The sequence below is a fragment of the Sphaerodactylus townsendi genome, linkage group LG05 (genome assembly GCF_021028975.2).
Source record: "Sphaerodactylus townsendi isolate TG3544 linkage group LG05, MPM_Stown_v2.3, whole genome shotgun sequence".
NCBI classification, from domain to species: domain Eukaryota; kingdom Metazoa; phylum Chordata; class Lepidosauria; order Squamata; family Sphaerodactylidae; genus Sphaerodactylus; species Sphaerodactylus townsendi.
The window spans coordinates 113038348-113055701 of NC_059429.1; the positions used below are offsets into that span (position 1 = coordinate 113038348).

Genomic DNA, 17354 nt, shown 5'->3' on the forward strand with positions numbered 1-17354 from the left:
TGCACTCCCTGCCAAGTCTAATTGCACCAACAAAGAGGGAAGATTTATGTCACCAGGGAGTCTGTACTGTAAAGCCATGCAGATAAATAGTTTCATGAAAGCAGTAAAACATATGCTAAGTCAGGAACTACACAGTATGAGAGTCTCGTGGCTGCCACTGAAAACAGCAGCTCTGCTTGCTCTCCTCCTCTGTTCCCCATACCATATAGCAATCCAAAATACATGGCAAGATGTTAATACGGTTTAAATTCCATTTCAGTGGCTGTTGCTTTCAGGGTGTTGCACAACAGGCACTTTAATGCAATCTGGAAAGGAGGTAAGAGAGAATGAGACACTGGGCTGTTATTTTCAGCGGCAGCACGTGAAGCTCATATAGGCGCTCCAGGGTAAGCCACTCCACTGATCTGACGCTGTCTTCAAAGAGTCTGCAGTGCATCTAAAATGGATGAAATCTATGCAAGAACTCCTTAAATGCAAAGGGGCTTTCCAACTACTATCGTAAACATCTATGTGCCATCTGTGCAAAAAAAATAAAAATAAAGGAAACTTCCTCGTTCTAAATTTGCCGGTCTAACCAAACATATAAGCCTCTTTTGACCACATCGTTTGAAATGCAGCAAAGAGAGAATTTAGATTCAGAGAGGAAAAGGAAATGTAGCTCATGATCAGGAAATGGGTTTCGTATTGGCTACAGAGAGGGGATGGGGGAAGGAGAGAAACACACCCAAGCTTATCCTGAGTCCCACTCCCTACCCTTAAAACTCTCCCCTTTCTAGAAGATCAGCTAAATGCACTATTTGTTATATGCACTCAATGGTGTTTATTTAAAAGAACGATATGATGATGAGAAGTCATTCATTCCAAGCCAAAAGCTATCCTGAAGAGAAGCAGCAGCAATTTTTTTTTAGAAACTTCATGAGGGATGCAGTGGATTGCTTCACAGCAAAGCACAACTGACCCTCTGTGAACTTTTCAGGCCATTCATCTTCCATGGATCTTTGGGGGCCTTTCTGCATGAGTAGTCAAAGCATTCTGCAGTCAAGTTTCAGGCTTAGCCAAAGAGTGCCTGCAAGATCCTCTTTTTCAATTACAATGGTGTGTTATTCTATGGCTTGGAGAAAGGGTGTTTGTGGAAAAGACATGATGCTCTTCACTGTCACTCAGAAGAGTGGACACACACACACACACCTCCCAAAGGGGCACCCAAATTGAAATTTGAGCAAAATAGCCTGTCACTACCAGGGTGCTAGGATGGAGAGTGGGTTATGTATGGAAACTGCAGAGTTGCAGCCATCTGACAGAGGAAAAGAGAAGATCTGGATGAATGCAACAGTGCCAGAGATGTCCAGAAGCAGAGCATGCAGCCTTCAAAAAAATTAAAAAGTATTTTTTCTTTAAAAATTCTAACATTTAAAAGTGATATGAATGCTAGCAGGAGTACATTCACCGCTCAGCTAACAGGGAAAATACTTCTTTTCACCACAGCTTATCTACAATTGTGAAAGAGATAAAGCTTTGCTCTCGGATGCCAACTGGAAAAGTAATTTAAATTAATGTTCTTCATGTGACTGGAGGCATGTTGTCAAAAAACAGTCTCCCTGACACAGGTATATAGTTGGATATTTCCAATCTGAAACAGTGCCTCAAATTCCCTGTTTAGTTTCAGATCAGAAATACTCGAAACAAAATGCAGGGAATTCCATGCTGTTTTCTGAATCAGAAATATCCAACTGCATGCTGCTACTTCCCGTCTCTGCTTCTTTTCCTATTGTGAATGAATTCCCACTCCTTTCCCTTTCTGCAGCAATTTGTGGTGCAGCCCTGCGTTTGCTTAACATCTTTATTATAGTTAGCTTCACATCAGCATTTGAAGTGATATTACAAATTCTGGTTAAAGCCAATTACGGCTCATGTTAACATTGGTGAATGTAAAATGTCACACCTTGGGTAGTCCTCAACAGGGAAGAAGACAGATTCGCGTTCAAGAATATAGGAAGGAGGAGGAGAAAAAACTATCATGTTTATGGCACTCTTGAGCTCCTAACAACAGTCAGAGATAGAGGAAATGATGTCTTCACCAGGCCATTATGTTTTAGGAAATGCTGATTCTTTTGGGCTCATGAACCTTTTGAAGGTTACCTTGCAAACTGTGGTCCATTGGAAAATGTCTGGTTTCTTCAAAAGCCTTGCTTATCACTGGTCCTTTGAGAAGGGCATTGATAGCATCCACCTATAGAAAGAAGCATCTTGGTCATTTTTAAAATTCTCCAAGAGTTTCCAGTGAGATGAATAGTTACAGGTTGTACAACAAATTATGTGTGCTGTACTTCACAATGCTTGCTTGAATCATAAGAACATAAGAACATAAGAACAAGCCAGCTGGATCAGACCAAAGTCCATCTAGTCCAGCTCTCTGCTACTTGCAGTGGCCCACCAGGTGCCTTTGGGAGCTCACATGTAGGATGTGGACGCAATGGCCTTCTGCGGCTGTTGCTCCCGATCACCTGGTCTGTTAAGGCATTTGCAATCTCAGATCAAAGAGGATCAAGATTGGTAGCCATAAATCGACTTCTCCTCCATAAAGCTGTCCAATCAAAACGTCTTCTTCATCTAATGTAACAGAATATGTCAAACGGTTACTACTAGTGAGTAAGAATTTAAGATATGGCAGGTCCGTGAATGGGAAAGAATAAGAAGAACATGGCAGAATCAAGACTTAATATTGAACCATAAAGTAGCAATAAAGAACAATTACTCTGGGGATCTTTGTGCTTGCGCAAACCCTCCCATATCAGACTTGCAACATGCCTCCTATATCCTAGCCTAGCAGGAAGCAATTTAACAATGGCTTTCATGGTAAACCATAGTTTGTTATTAAGTTCAAACCACAAATTATGGTTTGTTCATATCCCCAGAAGTCATACTTTTGGAAGGGACATGACAAACTAAAGTTTGCTGTGAAAGTGGAATTCTTTAGACTGCTGTGTGCAGAAATCTTTCACTAGTCAGCCTATGGTGGGGGTGGGGATGGGGATGAGAAGAAGGGTTCGCCAAATTCATATGTATAGAAAAACAAACCACACACCATGTCACTCCATTATTATCCACACTGTTATTATTAGGAAATGGAATGGAAATAGGACATGATCAAATACAGGACAAGTGAAATATTATTTTACAACCCAGATGCAAGTGCTACTTAGGGCTCTGAATAAGTGTGAAATTCAGTATGCCAAATGTGGCAATCACATCTAGCTGAGTTGTAAAAGAGGATTAGACAAATGTACGCAGTTTAGGTCTGTGAAATATAATAGGTAAATGGAACCTCTCTGTTCAGATGAGGCATACTGCTGAATACGAACCGCTTGGACAAACACTGACAGGTGGTTATCATCTCCCTGTTCCAACTCATTGCTTCCAAAAGCACTGCAAAAGCACTTCCAAAAGCACAGCTGGAAAGATTTGGACTGAATGCTGGCACAAGTAGGCACTGCTCTAGTTCAGCATGGCAATGTAGAACTTAGGTTCTACCAGTCCATGAATACCACTATGTGCCCTGAACACCTCCATGTGGCCCTGTTGCTATTTGTCACGCCTGGATGGTAGGATGGAATGCTGTAAGAGCCTGGAGTCAAAGCAATCGAGGGCTTTGCTCCACGTGGAAATGTTTATGTCACTCACCTGATTAAAAAGATGCTCTAGGCAGCCATGGAGTTTGTCTTGTTTGTCCAATGGTATCCTCATGTCATTAGGAAGTTCATCACCTAATTATGAAAGAAGTATGATTTCCGTCTTGTTAGAATAAGAAGAGTTTTTGGATTTATATCCCCCCTTTCTCTCCTGCAGGAGACTCAAAGGGGCTTACAATCTCCTTTCCCTTCCCCCCTCACAACAAACACTGTGAGGTGAGTGGGGCTGAGAGAGCTCAGAAGAACTGTGACTAGCCCAAGGTCACCTAGCTGGCGTGTGCTGGAGTGCACAGGCTAATCTGAATTCCCCAGATAAGCCTCCACAGCTCAAGCGGCAGAGCAGGGAATCAAACCTGGTTCCTTCAGTTTAGAATGCACCTGCTCTTAATCACTACACTGCTTCCCCCTTCCTTGAATAAGCTTTTACATCAGTGGCGACATAATGATAGTAAGAATTTCTGAAGCAGAGGCCTGTCTTCTGCTTTGTCCACACAGCATTTATTCTGGGTTCAATTCTCTATGCTTGATTCTGGAGTCCCACATTTTTTTCCTTAGTTTTGGTACCAGGATTCTGTGAGCGCTTTCTAACATAGGAGAAGGTAGATTATGAATTCTTGCCATGAATGAATAAAAATATGGTCTGTAGCAGCAGTGGAAACACTGACAGGGAACAGAATAAGTTTGGATTTATACCCCACCTTTCTCTTCTGTAAGGAGACTCAAGGTCCTTTTCCTTCCACTCCCCACAACAGACCCCACAACAGACACCCTTCCTCTCCCCACAACAGATACCTAGTGAGATAGGTGGGGCTGAGAGAGTTCCAAAGAACTGTGACTAGCCCAAGGTCACCCAGGAGGAATGTAGGAGTGCGGGAACACATTCGGTTCACCAGATAAGCTTCTGCCACTCAGGTGGAGGAGTGGGGAATCAAACCAGGTTCTCTAGATTAGAATCCACCTGCTCTTAACCACTACACCAGGCTGGCTCTCATATTAAGATGGTCAGCTGTTCAATAGGCAGGCCCTTGCAAACTACAACTGATGCAAGTTCCATCTATTAATGCCTCTATTAAATCTCAAAAAGAACACTGCAGAACAAGAAACAGTACAGGTGGGGCCAATCAAGGTGGTTAAGGAGTTGGAGCACCTTTCCTGCTGGGAACCATCACATTCTCTGGATGGGAAAGGATGGGATATAAGTCCAATATATAAATAAATAAAATTCACAAGCAGTAAAACCTCTGAATACCAGCACTACCAGCATCAGTAGAACCGCTGGCACTCGACCCTATTTGCTTGGCCCTAAAGGGTACCTGGTTGGCCACTGTTTGAGATAAGATGTGGGACTAGATGGACCACTAGGTGGGCTGCTAACCTCCAGGTGGGGACAGGGGATATCCCAGAATTACAACTAATCTTCAGACTACTGAGATAAGTTCCCCTAGAAGGAATGACTGCTTTGGAGGATGGAATCTACGGCTCCTCCGCAAACCTTTTCCCCAAAGCTCCAGAAATTTCCCAGTCGGGAGCTGGCACCCCTAACCAGCCGTTTACTCACCTGATCCCATCTCATCGCTGCCCAAGTATGAGCTGTTACTCCGCACGCTGGTGTAGGATAGCACAGAGTCCCGATTACTGTTACACTCACTGGAAAAAATAAGAGAACAAAGAAACATTAAAGGGCTGCCTTCATGGAAGAACATCAGCTAGTGTTTTTTTTAAAAAAAAACACAACCCTTTACTGATCTCTTTTGTATTCTGCCCATCTCTGTGAAATCACGTCTGACATTAGATCTCCTGATCTAACACAGTAATAGGATACCATCTTTTTAAGTGCCAGCAGCTTTTTGAACTCTGCATTAAGAACTGTTCTTTTGATGAAGATGGATGACATTGGTGGTTCCCTCCTGGCTACCAAGCTGTCTGTGAATGACTAAAGACCAGGAGAGGTTTAGCAGTTCAAAATTAAACCCCAGCGTGCTGCGGTTTTTCCCAGTTGTGTGTCTGTGTCTGGTAGCTCCTGCTCCTAACGTTTCACCCGCAAAACTACCACACGGTGTTCACACGGCCTGGAAAACCCACAACACCCAAATGATTCAGGCTGTGAAAGCCTTCGACGATATTTTAAACCCAGTGAACTTAATTCTTCATGATGTGTGAGAAGAGGAATCTCATCACAGCAACCTTAGGCGCTTGACTCCAAAGTATGACCTCCATATTAAGATGAATGAAGTAATATTGTTCCCTGATGCCTCCCCATTGCCTCCCATCTACATCCTACAAAGACAAAAGAACCTCAGTTCTCACACTCTTCCAAACACAACTGTGCTTTTCAGGACCTGCATGCAAAGTAATTCTACAATATTGTCCCACTTCTCTACCTGGAACAGAGTAATCTCAGATCGGTTAATACTGAATAAGTTTTGATTTTACCTCTCACCTTTCATACTCCAAATAGCACTACCAAGAAGTCAGATTGTATTTCAGAGCAATTTTGCTTATTGTACTGAAGAAACTCTAATTTGCTATCAAGCCTCCCAAAGCCATCTCTCCCAGATTATCCAGTTCTTCCTCTTCCTTCCTGAGCTCAAATCTCATCACTCTGGGGTCCTCAACCATTGTCTGAGAACAGCTGCTACTCATCCTGGGTTTTAAAAGAGCCATTTCAACTTCTTCCAGAAGGACAGATATTGTTTCCCAGAACTGTCACCCACTGCAGCAAGATCTGGGTCTCCCTAGCCCAATACTCTGACCACTACACCAGGTGTCCTTCTTTTGCCTCTACAACTGTTGGAATGCATAACTGCTGTTGCATAAATACTATACAATAACACCATGTGGTATTCTCCAGACTTCTCAACAGAGATTGTGATGTTAAAAATAGCCTTCTTTCCATCTCTACTTGATTTCTGCTCATAATACATAGGTTCTCAAAGATATTGCATTTCTCTGCATTTATGAAAGCGATACACCACTTTTAAGAAGACTGCTAGATGAGAGAGAAAGATTGACTCCTATGGAAAATCAAATGACCGTGAATCAGTTCTCCTTCAACAAAGCATGTCAAATGCAGGCAAATATCCTCACGGTTGTACATTCTTGGCTCGCTCTTGTAAGTTCCATGGTATCCCTTTTCTGGCCTAAAACCATCAAAACACTTGAATAGCTATTATATTTGTTGTGTATGCTATTATATTTGTTGTGTATGCTATTATATTTGTTGTGTATGCTATTATATTTGTTGTGTATATTATATTTGTTGTGTATGCTTAATTGTCTGTCTATTGCTATTATATTTGTTGTGTATGCTTAATTGTCTGTCTGAGTCTAAAAAGAGATAAGAAGGAATAATCTTTCTCATCTTGCATTTATGTCCAAACCTTGAAACAAGTGACAACACCACTGGGAATTTGCCTTTGATCGCACTATGTCATCCTGGGTAGATTAGACTCAATCATAGAACCTATTAAACAAAACACAGTGCAAGAGTAGGCGTTGTATGAAATGATGTATAAAATTATTTCTATGGTGCTAAAATATGTCTGCTGTTAACCAGGAGTTTCCCTCGAAGAGACTAGAGTGTCATGTACCAAATGTATCCTATGATACCAAAACTGAAGATTTAAACCATGAAAAGATGTGCTTTTTTATTTCTTCAGTGCTCGGCTCTTAGGCGAAATAAATGCTGTTAATTCCTGTAACTAGGAATGTTGAGCTCACTACTGTGGTGGTTTAAATTTAGAAAGGAAAGGAAATAGCACTTCTAATTGAATTGCCATGGCCTATTTTATTTAATGCGCCGATTGCAAAACATGCTGGGGATTTTCTATCCGCCACCCAATTTGACAGCTCTTGGCTGTTGCTCAGTAGCTTTCAGGGCTCAGCAGTCATTTTAAGTTCACACAAAGCTCCATTTCCCATGTGATACAAAAACTGGAAAAATCTTCAGTTGACCAAAACAAATATGCTTACAACAACCTGAAGGATGGCTCACGGGCACACTTACTGTAGATACATTTACTGAGAGCCAGCATGGTGTAGTGATTAAGAGAAGGCGGATTCTAATCTGGAGAACCCGGTTTGATTCCCCACTCCTCCACACGAAGCCTACTGGGTGACCTTGGGCTAGTCACAGTTCTTCGGAACTCTCTACGCCCCACCTACCTCACACGGTGTCTGTTGTGGGGAGAGGAAGGGAAAGCCACCTCGAGTCTCCTTACAGGAGTCTCCTTACAGGAGAAAGGTGGGATATAAATCCAAACTTTTCTTCTTCTTCTACACTTTGGAAAACAAAATATGTCCCTCAGCTGATTATAAGGGAGCCGCCATTTCAAGCCATTTACACCTCAAGGTAGGGTTGCCAGCTGCAGATTTGGGGGCAGAACTGGAGGAGGACACAGTTTAGGGATGGGAGGGAGCTCGGCAAGGATGTGATGTCAAAAGTTCACTCACCTAAGCTCCTGTGATGTGATGTCATAGAGTGTCATTCACCTAAGGTCCTGATCTCTTCAGAGGAACTGATCCCTGCAGTTTGGAGATCAGTTATAATTTCAGGAGAACTCTGGCCCTGACCTGGAGGGTGGCAACCCTATCCTAGTGACCTTTCTGAGGGGGAGAGGATTCCAACTCTTAGTGTTGCTACTCTATACAGAATAGAACTGAGCCTGTGAGAAACAGCCAACATGGAAATGTTAGCTCTTAAATCCTCCAAATAGTAAATACCTCTTTAATGGGGCATTTCTTGTTGGGGCTCTTGTCCCCTCTATTATTGCCAATCAGGGTGGCTTTTACTGTAGGGTCTACAACAACTAAAGAGCTCATGCCACTGGGATTGTAAACCATTCATGCCACATTTTTTCCCAACACGCTCTTCTCCTAAGGAGGGCATCGTCTACCCCACACCGTTCTGTATTAGAATAAAGGCTTGGCAGAACAAATCACTGAACAAATGAAACAAGTATGTGTAAAATTTCAACTCGATAAATACAAAGGGAGAAACCAGTAAGATGTAACCTTTAGAAAAAGTATCATCTCTGAATTTATATTTCCTTGCAAATGGTGCCATATAGAAGTCTTTTTCTCCTCTTTTCCAAATGCAGCCAGTAGGGATTCTTTTTTAAGGAGAAAAACACTGGAAGATTTTTTTCTAACCCATTCCTCCCCTGCCATTATCTCTCTCTCACACACACAAAAAGCTAATGCGATGTGCTTGCATTTCTGGCTTGGGAATTACTACAAGTTAAATTTCCCTGGGGTAAAAGCAGCTAAGGGGCAATATTTTTTAGTATGAAATCTGAGGACAGGAAAGAGTTAAATAGCCTCCCTTCCCCATGCAATTGCTTTTATAAAGCAGCTCAACAGTCACATTTACAAAATAAAAAGTACAAGTCTTTTGCAACAAACACAGAAGAAAAATTAGCATCTAGTTTGATCTAAACTGGAACACAAAATTAGGTCTTCATAAATCTCTGATAGCTACTGAATCTGTCTCTAGTCTGCCATGGTATTCTGTAAAATGCATTCATTCCTCCACTGGATGGGGAAAAGTTCCTTGTTTCATTTCTTTTCAGCTCAATGTTTAAAACAGAAAAGTCCAGCTTGCCCTATGTGATGTTTCCAGTGATGACAAATAGTTCAGGAGAGGCAGCAGTTCAGTCCTGCCTTATAAAAACAAAAAACTCAGACACCAGAATAAATATTTGGGGACTGTGGTTTTCAAAAGCAGCTCAAAAAGAGCAAAGGGGAGGCAGCACCCAGACATCTGTTAGTTTGCTGCTCAACAACTCAGGCTTCTGAGAAGAAAATTACAGGTAATTTAAATAGAAAGAAAACTTTTTTAAACAATTGCTGCTGTTACAAATGCATCCAAACAGCCCAAGAACTCTACGTCATCACTGCAGTTTTATGGCATGCAGAGAAAATAGTGAACCTGTTTGGGGATGGACTATGGCCGTGGTGGCGAACCTTTGGCACTCCAGATGTTATGGACTACAATTCCCATCAGCCCCTTCCAGCATGGCCAATTGGCCATGCTGGAAGGGGCTGATGGGAATTGTGGTCCATAACATCTGGAGTGCCAAAGGTTTGCTACCACTGAACTATGGCTTAGTGGGAGAGTATCTGCTTTTGATGCAGAAGGTCCCAAGTTCAATTGCTGACAGTTCTAGTTGAAAAAAACAACCCAGGTTTTAAGGCCTTGGAGAGTGACTGCCAGCCAGAGTAGATGGTACTGAGCTTCAGTGATCAGGTTCATTATAATGGAGATCATGGGTCGCTCCCCACTCACCATTAGCCGCGGGGTTTTCTCTTGTTCAGACGCGGGGAGCCAGGACGCTCTCCCACACTCCTCTCAGCGTCCTACCGCGCTGGCTCGCGCAGAAATTGCCGCCTTCCTCACTCCCTGGCGCGGCGTACAAATCTGCTCTTCCCCAAAAAAAAACAGCGCAACATTTTCCCAAACCCTTCGCCGCTTTGGCAGCTGTAAGTGGTGGGGTGGTGGGGAACCCGGAAGATGACCAGCTGCAGATTGATTCGCTGGGGCGCAGAAAGCTTTCCGGCCAATCAGGGAAAGAAATCCTCCATTTTGTTTGGGGAGGGCCACCGTCGAGGTCGCGGCGGAATGAAGCTATAAGGAAGACGTTAGAGATCGCAGCACAACTGTGACGTGATCTATTATTGTTCCCTTTGTTCAAGCGGTTTATTGCTGCAAATTCACAGTGAATTTAGTTTGCGAATTCACACAGCGAGGTGCTGCAGACCAGACCAGACAAGTAGTCGGTGGCGGCGGCAAGAACTGATTTTCACTTTATTTTTATGCTGACGTCAGCATGTGCAGACGTCTCAAACAAATGCTTCCAAAGCTTCCAGCGCGTTTCTGATGACGTGCAGACATCCGAGCCTATCAAAAACGACCTCGTCCCAGCCAATGAAAATGGAGGCCCACCCTCCCTCCATGACGCACACCTGTGCCAGCCAATGAAAACGCTTCATTGCCTCTATTCCCATGAAACTCCCGTTCTTGGCTGCCCGCGTTAGCTCCTTAATGGCAAATGAGTGGGGAGCAAATAGTCTCCGTGGTCATAAGCCGCTGAGGCTTTTCGGCGCGGGGACGCTGCGGAGTTGCACACGAAGAGGTAAGTGGGGAGCGACCCCATGTGTGTTAAGGACAAAGAGGAGTAGTAGTTTGGATTTATATCCCACCTTTCTCTCCTGCCAGGAGACTCGAGGTGGTTTACAAGTTCCTTTCCCTTCCTCTCCCCACAACAGACACCTTGTGAGGTAGGTGGGGCTGAGAGAGTTCCAAAGAACTGTGACTAGCCAAAGGTCACCCAGCAGGAATGTAGGAGTGTGGAAACACATCTGGTTCACCAGATAGTTAAGAAACCTCTCTCTCATTGGCAGCTCCTTTCAGATACAGTACATCCTATTTTGTCTACTCTCCTCGCACTTTTGAATTTATGCCATTCCAGTCACAAAGCCACTGAAGGTTTCACCACATTCTTGGTCGCCAGATCTTCCTGGTGAAGGGAGCTGTGCTTACTTGTTTTTATTCTGAAGCGCCTCAGACTGGTGGTGCCTCCAGACTGGAGTCATGCGAAGATTCAGCCGATGGCATAATCACTACTCTAAAGTCCAATTAGTCTGCGTTTTCTGTAGACGGCGTGTTTGTACACACAGGACAACAAATTACCAGTTTCACCCACAACAGCTGCCGGGCAAGTCTCAAACTTACAAGCTTCTGCTTCTGAAAAAACCCACAAAAGAGTCCCTCTTTCCAGTTGCAGAGCTTCGCTGGATAAAGGGAAAATTCTCTCTCCTGACCTCACTCGACCTCCATGATCAACTGAGACCCTGCTGTAATCGATCCAATGACAGACTCGTGAACTCTGCCAAATTGCCATGAACCCTGGGACTAGATACCCTTAAAGTCGTACTGTAGGAGCAACTCTCAGGACCAATCCCAACTGGCACATCTTTAGTCTGTTACTACACAGTTAGCTAGCAATACACTGAGGCCTGAAGCATATCAGAGACAACCGCTTCACTCGTTTTAGGTTTCTACTACTTTTCAAACAGAGAAGGAGCCAATATGTGTTAATTTTTTTTTGCTTTTTAGTCTCTCTACTACTATAGAAATACCCAATATTCTTCATGTTAGCAAGGATATTATTCAACATAAAACAAAGTTATGCAGTATCAGTAGAAGTTTGGGAAACAAGAAATACAAGAGGAGGGACTTTTGAGGAATTCGGGGGGTAACGGAAATCCTCTTCCTTCTCTGATTTCTTGTTGGCTTCCTCACCTTCTCACTGTGCCTCTCCTCTCCTGCTTACCAGAGCCTCTGCTCCTGCTTCTCGTCAGCTTCCCCTTCCTGCCAATGCTACTTTTTGGGGCCACATTTTGTGTTGTTTAGTGCCTGAGCGCCAACACTTTCATTTTTGTGACATCTGTGCATGCACATAAATTATCAATAAGTGGAGGTTATCACCAAATTTGTACTACCTTAACTAAGTCAAAAACCCCAACCCCTGGCAAACTGAGGTGTAGACCACACTGCACAAAACTGGCCTCATTTGCAGATTTAGATTACTTGTACAAGGGCCACCTCTAGAGTTGCCATCCTCCAGGTGAGGCCCAGTGATATCTTAGAATTACAATGGATCTCCAGACTACACCGATAATTTCCCATGGATGCACTGAAGGGTGGTCTCTGTGGCATCATACTAACCTCTGCAAACCCATCCCTCCTCCTCCTCCTCCAAATCTCCAGGAATTTCCCAACCCAGTGTTTGCAAAGTTGGAAGGACTTGGCTCAGTGGTAGAGCATCTGCTGGGCATGGAGAAGGTCCCAGGTTCGAATCTAGGCACCTCCTGTTATAGGATCAGGAAATATGTGGTGTGAAAGCACTCTAACACTCTGCCAGTCTGAGTAGACTATACTGTCCTACATGGACCAGTGATCTGATTCAGTTATTTATTCATGCAATAAATAAATATCATTGTATCTATTACACACACATGTATACATAAAGCTGGCGTAGGAGGTTAAGAGCTTGTGTATCTAATCTGGAGGAACCGGGTTTGATTCCCAGCTCTGCTGCCTGAGCTGTGGAGGCTTATTTGGGGAATTCAGATTAGTCTGTACACTCCCACACACACCAGCTGGGTGACCTTGGGCTAGTCACAGCTCTACAGAGCTCTCTCAGCCCCACCCACCTCACAGGGTGTTTGTTGTGAGGGGGGAAGGACAAGGAGATTGTAAGCCCCTTTGAGTCTCCTGCAGGAGAGAAAGGGGGGATATAAATCCAAACTCTTCTTCTTCTTCTTATACTGAATCAGACCACTGGTCCATGTAGGTCAGTATAGTCTACTCCTATACATTCATACAGTCTCCATGCATACACTAAATGTACACCTTCAGTCGTAACAACAACGCTGCATAAAACATGGAGGAAAAACAGAAGATTCTCTATCTCAAAAATGCTATAGCCACAGGTTGCATTTCCACCTCTCAATCACATTCACAGTGAAACAGGGCACTGTTGAGGGGTGGGGACAGGATCAGTCATGAAGAATTCCATGGAGCAAGGGTGAGGAAGGGTTGCCATAACATGGTTAGATGGGAGCATTCGTTGAAATGCAAAGCCTCATACGGCTTTTCCTTTCTCAAGCTCAATCATTAAGTACATCATTAGTCGCTTGTGATCTGATGCCAATGGTACATTTCCTTCTTTCCAGTGAGTCCACTTTTCATATTGCTGCTTAAATTAATCTTTGCTTAATGTCCCTCCTCTGCCATTCTCAAGCCCTGGTTATTTTTTTGTGCTGCTTTGCTCTCCCATTGGTCCTGGGCCTGATTTACTCCCACGCAGCCCAGCGTCAGCACTTTTCTTTCTCTCTAGATCTTTAAATAAACAACCACGCTATACCATGGAATTCTATTTCCAGGGCACACACAGGCTTTTACTAGAATGATCATTCTTTCATTTATTCCGAAAATTGTGCTCCACAATACTAGCAGAGGCCTATGAGACACTTTCATGCTGTCCCCAAGTTTACAATGGCAATAACAGAAAAAACCACAAAACCTTTCCGGAGAAAGGGCTCCAACTTAAAAGTCACTCCTTCCACAATCCAGTATTGGTAGGAATGTTACGTATTACTGAGACTGGTAAATGCACAACTGCTCAGGGGAAATTCAATTCTTCCCAAGTTCTCTCTCCAGTCACTCTGTAGATTCAGTATAGCCACATAGCTGCAGAAGGAATATAAGTGTAGTATGGAAGCCTTTGTAATAGCCCCAGTGTGGCATCCGCAACGTTAACAAAAACGTGGAAGCCGGAACACAACACATAAGCCCAGAGCAGCAATCCACAAAACAACTGAGTATAAAAGGATGTAAGATCTGTATATTGCTCTTATGAGAAAGGAACAAAGATCACAATCTAATCCGAGTTAGTGAAGTCCCATTTCAAACATTTAATTGTGCATTTAATGGGATTTAGCTATGATCCATTTTACCAAGACTGGATGCTTGTAAAGCAATGATATTTCATCTAACAGCAGTAATACGTTTGTCAATAATCAAAGTTCTTCTTTCATGCATTCAGTAAGTCATATAGTAAGGGAATCAGAACTAAAATGACAAATTTAATTTGGGGAGAGCTGTTAAGAAGGTTTTCTTTTAATATTGCACACGTTCGGGATGCTCTGATCTGGATGTCACAGGTTAGCCTGATTTTGTCAGATCTCAGAAGCTAAGTAGGGTTGGCCCTGATTAGTTCTTGGATGGGAGACCACCAAGGAAGTCCAGGGTCATAACGCAGAGGCAGGCAATGCCAACCCACCACTCTTCATCTCTTGCCTTGAAAACCCTACAGGGTTGCCATAAGTTGGCTGCAACTTGATGGCATTTTCCACCATGTTAGGGACAGTCTGTTGAGACTCCTGGGCATGGTTTTAAGTCTAGTAGTATATTTCTAGATGCATGAAGTAATAACGCATACTGACAAATTCTAATAGCATGTCATGAACACCAGGCTATTCATTTGATTAAACATGAACGTTGGCCTTTTCTGTCTCAGTATCCAAGGGAAATGGCTACAAAAGACTGTTTGCACAGAACCCACCTGTAGGAGTCTCTATAACTCATTGTATCATGTCCCGAATCTTCCTGGTCCTCCTCAGACACTTTGAAGCCAACCTTCTTCTTCCCACCATGCTCAGCTTTGTCAATATCACTCTCCTCAGCTACCAAAGAAGATTGGGGTGTCTCCTCTGAGGATGGAGGATCACACAATTCAGCTGCTGTGGGTTCAGTTATGGTGGACAAAAGTCTGTAAATGAAGAATGTATCTCTCATTAGTTACTGTACAAACAATGGGTTCCAGGCCAAAAACATTAACTTGTACTGCATATTGTCCAAGTTGTGCAGACAAGGAATTCTGTGGATTGACAGGCAGGGAATTTGTACTTGTTGCTGTTTTTGCCTTTGATTTATACACAGCACAATTTGCAGAACTTTTCAATTTTATTAATTAATTAATCAATCAATTAATTATTAATTGGATTTTTATACCGCCCTATCCCCAAGGGGCTCTGGACGGTGTACAACATAGAATCCCAGTACAATCGAACAAGGGAGCACAGATTCACTACGTGTGAATAAATTACAGATTGCACTGGCTCCATCAATTTTAAATATGATTACTGAAAACCTTTAAAAACCCTTTTAATTATAGGAAGGTAAGAAGGAAGCTTCCATATACAGGTTTAAAGGCTACTTGGTTTCACATTCTGTTATTGATTGATTTGGTTTATATATCCTGCTCGATCCTTCAGGGGTCAGTAGCAATCCAGAATAATGTTAAACCACAGTATTTAGCCCAGGAATAGCTAAAAAAACAGATATTTTTGGTAGCCACCATCAAAGAGAATTCTTTGCTGAGTGAACTAGGTACATAGATGGTATCATTAGGTGGATATCCCTGGCAGATCTCAAAGATCCCAGGAGCAACCGAAAAGCAAAACAGGCGGTCTGTAAAGTACACTGCATCTAAGCCAAGTAGGATTTTGTAGATTATAATCAGTACCCTTAATTTCATCTGGAAAAGACAGTTTGCCAGCACAGAAGCCGGAGGACAAAACAAGCAGACCTAAGCATGAGATGGGACTCTGTTATAAACATTGTGAAAAGCAGTGAATAAAATACTTCCTACAATACAAAGTATAAAAGCATTTACTGAGAAAATGTATCAACCTCTTTTCTTCCTTACCAAGGTCCAAAAAGCAGCATTCCATAAAGCAACGAAGGACAAAAACAAAAAGCAACAAAGGAAAAAAATGAACACAAAGAAACGCCTACAAAGCCAGATACAATTAAAATCAGTCTTCGCTAAAACATAGGAGACACAAATCAATAAAAATCCTGGAACAGAGTGACTAATATATTTAAAGAAATAATGGATGGAGCTGGGTCCAATTCTCTGAAGAACACCAACAATTTGTAAAAAGCATTCATGATTTCATTTATGTGCTGAAATAAATACCATAAATACACACTTCCATAGAGAACAAAGGGAAATGCTAGCTGGCATGCACAAACTTATGAAATCAAATAATGAATGTACCTGTTACTGGCCAATAGTGGGAGATATTTTACCATTTTTACTGCCATTCTTCAATGGTATCTTACAATGCCTGAATTCATGCTAGTTTTCTCAGAGGTTCTGATGGACAATTGGCAATCCTGCTGTTTGACCTACTGGTACCAACAGCTCCACCCAGACAAAGAAGGAAAAAGCTGTGTACCTTCTATGATAAAAATTAAAGTAGCTAAAAATACTCCCAACTGAAACCTATGAGGCACATTAATGAGATAAGCAAATTGCAATTGATCTTTGTTTCAGTTTAGCTGAGATCTGATGAAGAGCTGAGTTTCCATTCGGCCACAAATATTTCCAACCTCTTGTTGGGCTTAGCCATAGTTCAGGTTTATGATAGCATCAACCTTAACACTAGGTGCTAACTAGGGTTTGTTATTAACAGAGAATCTGAACCCAGCTTAAAACCCAAGTTAACAGAGCACTTTGGCTGGTGTTTAGCCACAACAGCAAAAATAGGAGAACTCTGTGTTGGAGGGGAAAGTAATTATACAATCCTTGGACTAGTCCCACTTTGTAAGGCCCCTTCTGCACATGCCGAATAATGCACTTGCAATTCACTTTCAATGCACTTTGAAGCTGGATCTTACTGTGCGGAATAGTAAAATCCACTTTCAAACAGTTGTGAAAGTGGGCTGAATATGCTTCATTCTGCATGCGTGGAAGGGGCCTAAGTCACAGCTAAGGAACCAGGATCATCTGCACTAGCCTCAGTCTCATATTTGCTCCATTTCACCATAGTTACCACCTGAAGACTCAGCTCATAATGGATAATGATGATGATGTAGAGAAGATTAAGGTTAAAAATCCCAAGGAATGTTTGTGTTGAATTAGTGCGTAGAAGAATTACAGATAGATGAGGATCTCTATAACCGTATTCGTTCCCTGTCTTTTTCTTTTGGAAAGGAGTCATCGTCCACATGTGCAAATAGACTGCCCCGACAAACAAAGAATTTACTTTCTGACAGCTTATTCCTGCTCATAAAAATGTGGTGCCTCTTTT

The 17354-nt window shown here is 42.6% G+C and overlaps 1 protein-coding gene across 1 annotated transcript in view; it reads right to left on the reverse strand.

The window, feature by feature from the left end:
* Window positions 1-17354, reverse strand: part of PREX1 (phosphatidylinositol-3,4,5-trisphosphate dependent Rac exchange factor 1) — a 266216-nt gene that overhangs the window by 18108 nt on the left and 230754 nt on the right. The window contains exons 26-29 of the mRNA XM_048496371.1: window positions 14819-15025; window positions 5248-5336; window positions 3682-3764; window positions 2140-2230 (exon numbers count right to left, since the gene is read on the reverse strand). Of these exons, the coding sequence (XP_048352328.1) occupies window positions 2140-2230; window positions 3682-3764; window positions 5248-5336; window positions 14819-15025 (470 nt within the window). The remainder of the gene's footprint in view (window positions 1-2139; window positions 2231-3681; window positions 3765-5247; window positions 5337-14818; window positions 15026-17354) is intronic.